Source organism: Patella vulgata, chromosome 6 (assembly GCF_932274485.2).
Source record: "Patella vulgata chromosome 6, xgPatVulg1.2, whole genome shotgun sequence".
NCBI classification, from domain to species: Eukaryota; Metazoa; Mollusca; class Gastropoda; family Patellidae; genus Patella; species Patella vulgata.
This window is the reverse complement of record NC_065884.2, coordinates 50,136,612-50,150,259: the sequence shown is the minus strand read 5'-3', so window position 1 is coordinate 50,150,259 and position 13,648 is coordinate 50,136,612. Positions and strand designations below refer to the sequence as shown.

Below are 13,648 nucleotides of genomic sequence, written 5' to 3'. Positions count from 1 at the left end.
GCGCATAAAACCGGTTATTGATTGGCTGAGGATATCCACCCACGCGCAATCGACAAAGGTCATAACCTTTTGCGTAGGTCTAAACAAATCTTGTATGTCCAGTCTTGCAGGGTTATATTAGAAAAACAATGCAACCCAAGGTCTGGATGACGTATCTAAGAGCTAAAAATAAACCATTATGGCATGGAGTTAATGCTGTGTTTGCTTTCGGGTTGCATATTTTTCCCGGCATGTTTTATTATTGTGAATGCCTATTTGAATTATTTTATCACATTTAAACTTGATAAGGACGATATAGCAAATATATCTGAAAAGTAGGATATTTATATATTATAATGTTTTAATCACAAATCTTATAATTTTGTCTGAAAAATGTATAATAGTATAATCTTCAAATCCAATCAATCATTTTATTGATTTTCTACAATTACAATGGAAGAAAATGCAACAATGTTGACATAATCTCTCAATGAATAATATCTGTTAGTCAGTAGTTTAGATACTTAGTAATAATACAATGTATATATTTAAAGGCATATAATGTCATTATTTAGTTATTTGAGGTATTACTGACAGATTTCTTGAAGCAGGACACACTAGTACTACAGGTACTCAGAATTATAAATTTGCTGGCTGCAGAGCAGCAGTGACTTTTTTAGGGGGGGGGGGGGGGGCACACCCGGCACAGTCTACAGTAGGTATTCCCCCTTGCCCCCCGCTGGCTACGGGTCTGAAATGTCCTGTTATCTTAATACAGTGATTATCAACCAGTGTGCTGCGCCACACTAATTGTGCGGCGAAATTTTGAACGGCACACTAAATGCGAAAAACCAGCACATTAAAGCAGCACAGTATAGTTGCTAGAATATTTGTAGCGATTACTGAATTTGTTCTACAAATCTTTTTAACTCTATTGCTTACCTGATATCTCTTGGACAATATAGGTAGTCTGATTAGTGCACAGATTCTAAAGTCTAGCAGAAGTTTTGAATCTCATCTATGACAGAGATTTTTCAAGCCAATGTTCTGCCCAGGGCCGTAACTAGCTCAGAACAACCTGGGGGGGGGGGGGGGCGAGAAATGTTCTCAGGGATGCTGTAAAATTGATGGACAATGTATATCAATATTTTTTATGGTCAAAATGTTTTTTCACAGTTTATGTGTATATTTCAGATGTGTATCAAGTATACAAGCAATATGTTCATGTGTAGTTGGTATAGTTATTGTAATGTCTTGTCAAGATATTATACATGACAGGTATGTTTTATATTCACACAGACACCATAGTCTTTATACAATGTTTATGTTAAGCATTACCACCACTTTAACCACTGTGGGGGCCACAGTGGCTCAATGGATAGGACGCTGGCTTGCTTACCAGGATGTCTTGGGCTCCAGACTCTCAGTGCTGGCTGAGAAACTTCCTAAGGATTTTCCGGCATGTTTTACTCTTGTCAGTGATGCAGGATGGAGGGCCTAACATTTGGATGGGATGATGAAAAACAAAGGTCCTGTGTACACATGGGTGTGCACATAAAAGAACCCTTGACAGTTTGAATTCGAAATGAGAGTAGACTGCAGCGGAACTGTCCGGGTATAATTTCCCTCATAGCACACATGCCTGTCTTCATTAGCCCAGTCAGTGCAGAAAAGTAGGGTGCTTTTTCATTGCTTTAACCACTGCTACCACGGAAAACTTTGTGAACCATTCAATAAACCATAATTGCTGTCTGATGTAGCAATATTCAATAAGCTATTAATGGTCATAATCATTGATTAAGGAATTTGGCCACTTTCTCTTGGTATTTTTTTTTGTATATATTATGTTTACCCCCAGTGGTGGCGTGCCCTGTAACTATTGGAGGTAAACAGTAATAGTATAAAACTTAATTCTTCATGTAACATGTAGTTCACACAACACAAAGAAAAGTCTATCAAAAAAATCACAGCAAGTGAAGAATCATTAGTGTTAAGTGCATATATTTTTTTTCTCTGTCCTGGAACAGTGGATGACCTATCACCTAATGATCCTACAATTCATTAATATTACATGTAAAATGAAATGGAGTTTAACATATTAACGTCATCCAATATAAAATATAAAAGAACACAATTTTTGTTCAATTTCCGATATGCTTATACAGATTGTAATATATATTGACATGATTTTGCTATCATGACCTGTGCAATTCCCATATTCCTAGATCAACCATTGACGGTATGTAGGGTCAGATATATTTCTTTTTGTCAAGGACAGGTATATCAGTAGATCTGACGGTTTGATGTGTGTGCTTTAGTTCATAAGGTCTGTCATTGAGTCAAGTGGCGTGGCTTTGATTAGTTCAGTTCTGAAATGACGTAGTTTGTGTTGAGTGGACGTTATACCCCATTTCTCTATCTCTCTCTAATGATTTACTGTTTAGGCCTGCAAAACAAGAAAATGAAAATAGAAATGCCAGATCTAGAGGCTGACATTGTTGTGTGTCAGGTAGATAAATAAATATCTTTTTGCTTTTTTCAGACATTGGTTAACGAACGGCTATACTTGTTTCGGTCTACCCTATTTTGTTTATGATACTTGGGCGATGTACAATAGTCATTATCATCACCATAGAGAAATACAGACATGGCCAAATTCACAGAAAATGCTTCATTATATGAAGCACACTAAACTCTTATTGTTACACCATTTATTTTTTCCACTTATATTTTCCCCGGTGATATTGGTAAGTTGATATTTCAAGGATTGAAAGGAGATACAATATGCTTTCTAACTATGACAATACATTCGTAGTTAATATACACCATACAGGTATTTGATCATCTTCAACAGAAGGCTTTATCTCACTTTAACTCCGTGCATATCAAGCCCTTCACGTAATACCCCTCATATTTCAGCACTAATTGCGACTGGGTACAAACCCAGTTCAAGGTTCGTTCAATGTCAAGGTTTTCCATGGAGGTTGCTAAGTTTGGTTTGTGTGTGTTTGTGTCACAAGCTCTGTTCACTTGTCTTTGGTAAAGGTAGATAACGTAGCTATAAGTTCGGGAATTTCTCACTACTCTAGCAACAGTTACATGTTGTAAAACTCGCGGTCGTTGCTTCAGGAACATGGGATTTGATATGAATGAGGCCAGTCTCAGTATATATTGTTACGACTCAACATATGATGAGTTAAACGAACAGAAAAGAACAGATTAATTGATCTTTAGCTATTACCCAACAAGGTTCCAAATATATACAAACTCTTCTAGTATATATAAAATAAGAGAATTATAACATAATATGTACAGAACCTAAAATAGTGGGTATAATGAAAATGGCATAAAACAAGTGTTTACAGAACAAAGGAATTATCGATACTGGCGCAAACAAGATACGTTCCATATCAATTCCAGGAAAATTTTGGTAAAAGAAAGGGAGGTAATTATATAGGTCAAACAACAATTTCTATCTAACTCACAAAATACTTAAAAATAAATCCTATCAAAAATGGAATAGTAAATTGTATAATAAAACAATAGGCCTAATATTCTTTATTATAATATGATACATAACACATATGAAGGTCAAACAAAAGATATGATACATAACACAGGCGGGAGTCAACATGGCTCCAAACAGCTATAACATGGGTTATGTGAAGAAATCTGTCATTGAGTCAAGTACCATCGTTCAGAACCCAAGCCAGGGGCTTGTTCAGGAATTTGAGCAGCCCTGGCGGTGCAAGACGAAGACAACAACAAGTTTGGAGTGATATCCGTGGGGATTTCCTGAGAATTTAATAAAATCAGAGGCTCTAAGACAATATTTCTGTTCATTTAGTCCCCCCCCCTGCACATGTACCTAGTACAAGCATGTATGTGACAAGACATTGGGTCACAAACCCAGCCTCTTAGGGTTTTTTCCAGATTCAACAGTTTCCTCCCATTTCTAAGACCCCATGGCTCATAAGTAGAATTTATTGTCCTTTATCATGTTATAGAATCTTGTCAACATGCCAGTAATATTATACAGTACATAAAGTTTTATCTTAACTATATAACAATTTCAATATGGCTGCTTGAGCGGGCATATGTTTTTTTTTCCAGCAACCAATAATTTTAAATTCAGCTTATCTTGTAAAAACTAAACTAAATAAATTTTACTGAATGGTGTCATCATTTGATTATATTTTTACTATGATATTAAATATTCCAAATGGTGACTGTAACCAATCGATATATATTTATAATCATATTTCTATCTATTTCAGTATTTTCGACAAGGTTTAGGTGATTTTTATATTGGTGTTTTCTATTTGATAGAGATTACTATTCCATTTATCAGTGCTAGACAAGTCATGATACAGGTAATCATACATTTTAAATGTAGCACCAGCTGTAAAATTGGCGTTTAACCTTTCTCAGTCTAAGAATGTTAAGGAACATAGTTTTGAGGGAAACGTTTGTTTTGTTGCCTGATACCTGATCCTGATGTAATGAAAAACATATATGAGGCATACATTTAATTAGACTTTCCTCCCCTTGGCTCAGGCCATATCATAGTTTCCTCCCCTCGGCTCAGGCCATATCATAGTTTCCTCCCCTTGACTTAGGTAAAATACAGGTGAATGGAGACTCATTTAATTGAATCTCCATTTATTTCAGTTAAGAGAGAGAGAGGGTGTGCTGCATGGTCTATTGTGTGTGCTTTAGATCATAAGGTCTGCAATTGAGTCAAATGGCATGGTTTCAATCCCACACTTGTACTGCCTAATCTTGTGGGTCCCACAGTTTCTTCCAACAGTTATAAACTCCTTTGTGCAGTCAGAGTGTTCTCCAACCATATAAACCAGCCTGATAGCTGGCCATGCTGTATTTGTTTAACACCAAATTCCAAATTTAATCTACTACCGCCAAGCTTGATGACAATCCACTGTGTTAATATACTCTTCAAATTAAAGTAGGGGATATTGAAATGCAAATACCTATGCAGGTTGCGATATGATAAATAGTCATGGACACTTGACATGCTTTGAGAGTATGTTCACAGATGAAGAACTTATCGCCCCAACAGAACCACTGAGCTGCACATGCGACACGCAATAGTGTCATACACGTGGGAGGGGTTCATTGTCAAATTTGACACTTAAAGGAAGGGTTGATGAAAACTGCCACGGGCTGGTTTATCTATCCTATCGGTTCTTGCAAGAGGAGTAAGTCAGATTGCCCCAAATCGTGATTGGACAGTTGATTAGGAGCATGCCACGACGAATTGCTGAATGTCTGAGGATTGGTGCAGCAATTACTCATTAAGACAAAAATCAAAAACGTCCATTTTCACTTTTGACGGTATATCTCTTTGCGAGTGAAATGGAGCCCGTCAGATAAGCCGCCCATATGAACTGTTTATATTCATGTGTAGGCAATTGACCTGTTATTAACATACACTTGTTACCTCTAATAAAAACAGCAGTGCATTTCCGCAGTTTTGTATTGTTTCTGAATATCCCCTACTTTTTTTGAAAGTATACATTCTTATGATCAGTCCTACACACAAACCAGGGTTTATCAAAATACAGCCTGATAAGCACTATCTGGTGTTAATTGGTGACAATTTCTGGAAACATCCATTTAATGTGGATATTTGATAGCCCCCTGGTGTTTACAGGAATTTCCTTTGTGTTACCTTATAAAAAACATCTTATGATGTAAAATTATTTATATCCAGATTAGGCACTCCGGTTTAGCCCCGATTTGTTTTAGTTGGAGAACACTGTGAGTGAATTATTGAAATAAAATAGAACCCCTATCTCTCTCTCTCTCTCATTTACAAATGAAATTAAAGAAGTTTTTAAACTTGGATTACTGTTTACAGTTATTTGTTAATATTTCCATTTTCGGTTCTCTTGGTTGGAGAGTTAATTTCCAGCAAGATAAAGATTTTCTTTTTCATTGTAGATATTCAGATAGAACTAATGTCATTTATTCAGACTACATGTATATTATTTTACTTTTCAGTTAAAGTTAACAGAATATCCATCCTATAAAGTTGTTGGTTTATCAATGATAGCTGTATTTTTTATAAGTCGAATACTTGTATTCCCATTTCTGTACTGGTCACACTCCGTTTACGCCAAGATATCATTTTGGAAGGTCTTTACCAACATACCAATTAAGTGCAATCTGGGATGTCTAGCTGTTCTGTTACCCCAATTGTATTGGTTAGGTCTGATGATAAAGGGAGCTTTAAAATTCTTTGGCAAACCAAAAACCACAACGTTATTACAATTGAAAAATAAGTAGCTAACACTTTTTAAATGCCCACATTTTTATGTGGACGTGTACTATCGTCGCCCCTGTCCGTCCGGATGTCTGTCTGTCCGTCCACAATTTGTTTGTGGGCACGCTGCAGGTCACAATTTTTATCCGATTTTGACGAAACTTGAAAAATAGTTTTATATCCCAAAGATCTTGGTTCCTTTCAAAATCGACAGGTAATCTAAGCGTAACTTATGGCTCCTGATTGTACGAAAAGTCAAGTTTTTAGCTTGTGAACACTCAGATTTTGATGAAACTTGAAATGTATGTTTATAACTCAACGATCTCGGATCCTTTCAATATTCGTGCATATCAGACTGTAACTTCCTGGATTGTGGCCCCTGACTGTACAAAAATTTGTGTTTCTAGCTTGTGGTTCCCGAGGTCATAATTTTTATCCGAGGAGGGTTGATTTCAAATTTCGTGAAAATCGGACCAAAACTGCTGAACAAAATGGTCGCTCCCTGTATGCAAATAGTGTTCAAGTATGTAATATCAAGGTTGTGCACCCTCTAGAGATCACAATTCTGATCAAATTTTCATGAAACTTAAAATGTGTGTTTATATCCTAACGATCTTGGTTCCTTTTGATATTCGCAAATATCGGATTGTAACTTCTTGGATTACGTCCCCTGATTGTACGAAAAAATCGCGATTTTAGCTTGTGGGCCCTCTAGTGGTCACAATATTAAACCGATTTTAAAAATTGTTAAATATATCACTGTTACACCCTGATGATTGTTGAGTTCGAATTTCGTAAAAAATCGAACCAAAACTGCCCGTCAAAATGGCCACTGCTTGAATGCAAATAGTGTAAAAGTATGTAATACCACGGTTGTGGAACTACCTCTAGAGGTCAAATTTTTATCCAATTTTGACGAAAATAAAAATATGTTTATATCCCAAAGATCTCAGTGGTTTTGATTCCCCGGTTGTATGTGACAAAGAGTTCTCTCCTGGGCCTCCGGTTTCCTCTCACTGCTAAAGACCCCTACGCGCAAGCGAATTATTTAAATAAAGTTGAAGCATGTGTTAGTCAGTCCCAAAATTACCTAGTTTGTGTCGAGTGGACGTTAAACCCCATTTCTCTCTCTCGACTTTTTCTTTGAAATCAAAGGAAAAAATTTTTTAGTGCTTATTTGTGGCACATACGATCACATCACCCAAAAGTTTATATGTTCTTATTCATTCTACTGATCACCACCAGCAATTTCTGTTTATGTCTGAGCATACAGCAGCAATGGAATACTAGGATTACCCACATACTTATTACCCATACCAGACATATCAATACAATGTTTGTTCATGTGGTTGGGTCAATTTTTTTAAACAGATAGGGAGAGAGAAAAATGGGGTTTAACATCCACTCGAGGTTGGACAGGCAACCCTACTCCTTGTCACGTACAACCGGGGAATCGAATCAACGCCACTCAACTCAGTGATGGACCTTATGATACAGCGAGCATGTGCTAACCATTCAGGTTTTTTTAAATAACTCTTTCGAGAATGCTTGCAGTCGATTTTACAAAACATACAAGTTAATCATGACATTATAGTTTATATTGCTATAAAAATTAAAATCCTCACAAAATACATATCAAAAACACTTGATATCATGAAGATATATACATGATATTATTTGTATTTTCACAATTTGGTTTTATTTAATCAATAATTTTATACAATTTAATTATTATTTTTCTGTTTTATTAGTAAGTACTAAGTATCTTAAAATAATAAACCTATTAGTTAATAAACTATGACACATACTTCTGGAAAAAATAGCTACTTATTTATTTGCGCGACATTTCGAAGAGTATTATCTATGTTACCAACCTAATACGTTGAGTGAATACTCTTCGAAATGTCGCCCAAATAAATAAGTAGCTGTTTTTCCATAAGTATGTGTTATAGTTTATTGCTCTATTGAGTTACTAAATGCCTGTTAAAGATTATAACTTATTAGTTTTTGTATGAATTAATTTATTATGCAATGTGTAGTACTATGCAGCACTATGAGTCGCTGGGGTGGAAAGTCAGTAAGCCAAAAACTCCTCACATCCAACGTGTGACGCATACTTTCTTCTGCTACATATTTTAATAGCCTTGAGATCGTCTAGTATTGTCTCTGGTTATATTTGTAATTCTCTTCTTTTGGCTAGGACTTGTATATGTGTATATTCTTCTTACTATCTCAGTGGTTAAGACTTTATCTTACCAAGAAAAACAATGCAACAGTTCATTTCTACATTTTTATGTCAAGCTAGGATACATATGGTTACAATGCATGATAGATTACACTACAATACTTAAAACTAACATGTCTTTCTCTCAACCCCCTAACTTGCAGATTGAGTTTACTGACAGATGCCGACATCATATGGGCATGGCTTTCCTACAAATCAATGGGGTCTACTCCATCCCGCTGGTGTCTCCTGAACCATGGCGGTGTCTCCCGAATTAAGCGGCAGTCTCTAGAAACTCAGATGGTAATCTTTACGGAACCCGCTTGGTATCTGATCTTAAAGGCCTGGCAGAGTCTCTTTTTGTAGGACCCATATTGATAGTGGCCTTGAAGGCTATCACGCTGAGATCAGTCTATTCTGTGCAATTACTGATATGACTAGACTAAACTTGGCTTATGATGCAATAGGAATTTTCTGGTTTCACCTATGATCAGCTATGTTTTGGCTTTATAATTCTTTTTCTGTATCAATTGTCACTCATTTTGATTTAAGTGTGTGAGACTATTAGCCAAAGATATAATATTAATACAGTGCTATTAATTTAAAGAGCAAAGATTCTACAATAGTCTTACAAATGTTGTTTTTACTCATAATTGTTTTGCTCAATACCTATATTTTACGAATTTTGTATTATTTTATATTTATTTAACATTGTTTGAAATTTGTAACAAAAATTTTGGTTTGTATAATAAATCTTACTAGAACATCATGCAGGTGGGTTGAGATCACTAACTTCAAGTATTAAGGTAGAATTATGTGTTTGTGTACAGTTTGACTTGACCAGATTCTACATTGTGTCCCATGTTCTGCAGATGATTGATCTGTGATCGCCACAGAATCAGCTGCAGATGATTGGTCTGTGATCGCCAGAGAATCAGCTGCTCTTATGTAAACAATCAGATGAAGCGTTCTTCCATTGTGAATACGGTATCGTGATATGTAAAGATAGGTTGCCAGGCAATGAAACATATGCCCACAGCAGCTAAGTCATCTGGGGTGTCAACATGGGTTGTCACATATTTTTTTGTCAGAAATGAAAACATTTACAACACACTAAAATCTGATTACAAGTAACAATCCATTTGGCTTCTAGTTCTGCCCTATTCTAACATTTAGCATACAAAGCATTTAATATCAATTTCCATAATCATTGGAAATCGTTGAAAGTTGACAGGTTTCTTCATCTCATGACCTTAAACACTGTGAATAAATTTAAAGTCAATCAGTTGTTAACTTAAACACTGTGAATAAATTTAAAGTCAATCAGTTGTTAACTTTAGACTCGAGAGATACTACACAATTTTTCAAAGAGGTCAAGGGTCATAACTCTGGCAGTAATTATCGGCAATAGTGTAAAATCAACAGGCTTCTTCGTCTTTTGACACTGTATATAAATTTTAAAGTCAATCGAATATTAACTTTAGCCTCTAGAGCGTCCACAAGATTTTTCAAAGTGATCTATGGCCATAACTCTGGCAGTTACTATCGGAAATCGCTGAAAATCAATAGGCTTCTTCGTCTCATGACCTTAAACACTGTATATAAATGTAAAGTCAATCGAATATTAACTTTAGCCTCTAAAGGGTCCACAAGATTTTTGAAAGTGATCAAGGGCCATAACTCTGGCAGTAATTATCGGATATCACTGCAATTCAATAGGCTACCATGTCTCATGACCTTAAACACTGTGTATAAATTTAAAGTCAATTGGATATTAACTTTGGCCTGTAAAGCGTCCACAACTGCTTGTGGATGTCGGACCGACTGACGGACAGGGGTGACAACAATATACGACCACATTTCAATGTAGGCGTATAAAAAGAATGGAATAGGATGTTATATCTTGTCAACACAATACTTTGGTCAATTTTGAACATACATATGGTAATTTATACCTCTATGGTTGTGTGTGCCTCAACAGCATTGTTTCTGTCTAGTCTTCTATTTACAACTGTCAATGTATGTGCATTGTTTTTTCGGACCATACAAGTGACTAGGCAAACAGTCCTTGTCAGCCCAATAAAATAGGTGCCGCCTTGATGGGTGAAGGCCTGGCTTGAAAAATCTGGAAGGTTCTCGACACGAGTTGGAATTCGAACCCAAAACATTCTAGTTGAAAATCCAGTTCCCTGACCCTATAACTACCTTACCCCTAATTTAAAAAGAACACAATTGTATTGGCAAAGTCAACTGAAATGTGTTTTAGTCAATTGATTTTTTGACTTTTATCTGTGTAGAAACTTTTAGAATTTTATCCTATGGTCGAAGATCAGTCGAGTATTAAACATTGGATGTGTAGAATGTGGTTTGGCAGATAATTACTGCTATAGAGTTATTTATATGCATTGTACAAATTAGTGAAAGGATTTATGGTCCTTGCTCACTATGTAGAATGTTGCCAACACTTAACAACCAAGCCATCATCTAAATTCGTTCTTTTGTTTCAATATCTGCTATGAATAAGTTGACCAAATTATATAACAAATTTGAATAATAACTGAAAGAGTTAATGACCGTTATTATCTTTTAGAATCTTATAGCAGTAATATTATGCATTATAAATATTTCACTTATTATTGACCCAAATGTGTGTGTGTTTCATTTTCAGACAATCTAGCTTTATACTGTTTTTATTAAACTGAAAATGGCGAGTTAATGAATAACCATATTTTTGGGCTGTTAAAAGAATAACTGCTGCCCTGACAAATTTTCTTTTCATCACTAAATAGAGTTATAGTTTGGAGGTTTCAAATTAAACAGTTTATCACAGCACTTGACAATGTTCACTCTCCCCCAGTAAAATATGTTGATGGTAATTAAATTTGAATAATTGCATATTCAAATAACTTAAAACTTAAAGATACTTTCCCACATATAAACTGCGTGATTTGATGATATATTTGGACAAAAACATATTCAAACTATTTAATCTCTCAAAAATTTGCTTCAAATCCCTCTCAAACCTTTGTATTCGCTGGGAGATACTGCAAGCTATAAATAAACTGTTGTTAGATGCCATGTTTGTCATCCAACTTTGTTGGGGGAGGGTCCATTTTTCAGAATTTATTTTTCATTACTTATTGTCAATTTACCATACATATTGAGGTCTAAGTAAATTCTTAATTATTTTCTGTCAACATCTGTTTTTGCCGTTTAATTACAGTCTTTTGAACGTTGACAGTAGTTGACACCCCTCTATGTTCCCAAAACCGCCTCACCATTTGATCAAGAAATAACAACTGCTCCCTCTGTCAAGCTATCACACAATAAGCTGGCAGATCTAGTGTAGCCGCCAACCCCGAACAGCCCGGGGGTCATAACCCCGAAACCGGAAGTGGTAGACTAACGCCACCTGGCCTATGTTACTCCCCAGTCCGAGCTACCCCTATACCCCAAATTTCAGACTCGGGGCAGACCTAGTGTAGCCGCAAACCCCGAACAAACAGACAGACAGACAAACGACAGTCACAAATATTAGTAGGCCCTATAGATAACCACCTGATAAATACTTTCGGGACAATGTATCGTTAAGAGTTAATTAAACTGCTTGACATTGGTTGTAAAATTTGTATGCAATCTAATTTCAATATACCCAGTGTAACTGAAAAACAAATGTACCGGTAAATCATATTTTAAACAACCAGCGAAGACCTGTAGTGAGCTAATGTCACTAAAATATTTAGGTATGGCTTTTTATGAAATGAATGTTTAGTTTATTACAATGTCATAACTCGTAACTCATTTGACACTTACTTACTTACCACTTGTCATTTAGTTTGCTAGTTCACATAGCTATAAAATTTATATTATTCAGTTTGACTATAATTAAATAAGATGACTCTACCAACAGAATAGAAATAAGGTTTATCATGCATGCATAAATTAACTGTAATAGTGTAAGAAATAATATATAGAACAGCACTCCCAGAGAATAATCAATAGGCCTATATAGATGGATGTTAATTTTTTTAAAGTAATATAAACGGACTGAATCGATGACTAAATATATATCTGACTGTGTACAAAACAATGGCCGCTGCACTGGCACCTTGTCTTATATCTAATATTTTTACAAAGTTAAATGAAAAAGTCAACAAATGGTTTATTTATTTTAACATACATTATGCAAGAGCTAAATCTGTCTATTGCAGGTCTTTCTTTAGGCCTGAAATGTTATCTAAATTATTAATTAGACAAAAATTAACCTATCCAGACCATAATCAACTCTAGATGGCATCGCTAGCCTGCGATTGTGAGCCGATTTACTGCATAACTTTCCTTCACAATTTAACGATTAAATGGATAATCGAAACTATGCTGTTTATCGTACTGACTTTACAGTAATGATGATCAAGGCTATGCGGAAATTCAATCGCTTTGTTCTCGGTTCATAGTGGATCAATTTGAATAAAATTTTCTGCAAATTGCCTTTACATTATCTAGTTTTTAACTATTATAGTGAGAACTGCCAACTCGTTATCGAATCTCCCATAATGTATCTTTAAGCTCCACAAATAATTTAGAGGTGGTTTCATTATCAACTGGGCTACTATAAATGGGTATCCGCCATGCAGTGATAAGAGAGAGAGAGAGAAATGGAGTTTAACATCCACTCGACACAAACTAGGTCATTTCGGGACTAACATGGTTTAATTTTATTTCAATAATTCGCTTGCGCGTAGGGGTCTTTAGCAGTGGGGGAAAACCGGAGGACCCGGAGAAAACCCACGAGGTTGGACAGGCGTGCAGTGATAAGAAAAATTGGTTAACTATTGGTTCACTAAGGTAGTAAGCCTAGGAATTAAGGCAATCTGAAGGAAGGAGGTCAATATAAATCAGGATTGATATTATTGTGACTTGCCATAGCCTACATACTCTTTTCGAAAATGTGTCATTTGATTACCAGTAGTCTGTGATCTGGTCAGTATAGTTGTATTGTTTGAGGGATATCATGTTTTGACATATTTACAGGGTATCTACTCCATACTATCGGAGAACAAAAATGTGTATTGGAATTAAACATACATTATGCAAGAGCTAAATCTGCCTATTGCAGGTCTTTCTTTAGACCTGAAATGTTATATAAACTATTAATTAGA

General features: G+C 35.6%; 1 protein-coding gene across 1 annotated transcript; it reads left to right on the top strand.

Annotated features, from left to right (window-relative positions):
• The first annotated feature begins 172 nt into the window (after positions 1-172).
• On the top strand, positions 173-9,236 carry LOC126823623 (TLC domain-containing protein 3A). Its single transcript, XM_050552572.2, has 5 exons — positions 173-314; positions 1,174-1,257; positions 2,522-2,726; positions 4,257-4,352; positions 6,004-9,236. The coding sequence occupies exons 1-5, from the start codon at positions 184-186 to the stop codon at positions 6,286-6,288; spliced, it is 801 nt and encodes a 266-aa protein (XP_050408529.1). The 5' UTR covers positions 173-183; the 3' UTR covers positions 6,289-9,236.
• Positions 9,237-13,648: the final 4,412 nt, after the last annotated feature.

Excerpts from the sequence above, each read along its gene's own strand:
- LOC126823623 (XM_050552572.2), top strand. The coding sequence starts at position 184 with ATGGAGTTAATGCTGTGTTTGCTTTCGGGTTGCATATTTTTCCCGGCA. Across the intron at positions 315-1,173 it reads ATAGCAAATATATCTGAAAA|ATGTGTATCAAGTATACAAG; the intron begins GTAGGATATTTA and ends TGTATATTTCAG. Across the intron at positions 4,353-6,003 it reads CTAGACAAGTCATGATACAG|TTAAAGTTAACAGAATATCC; the intron begins GTAATCATACAT and ends TTTACTTTTCAG.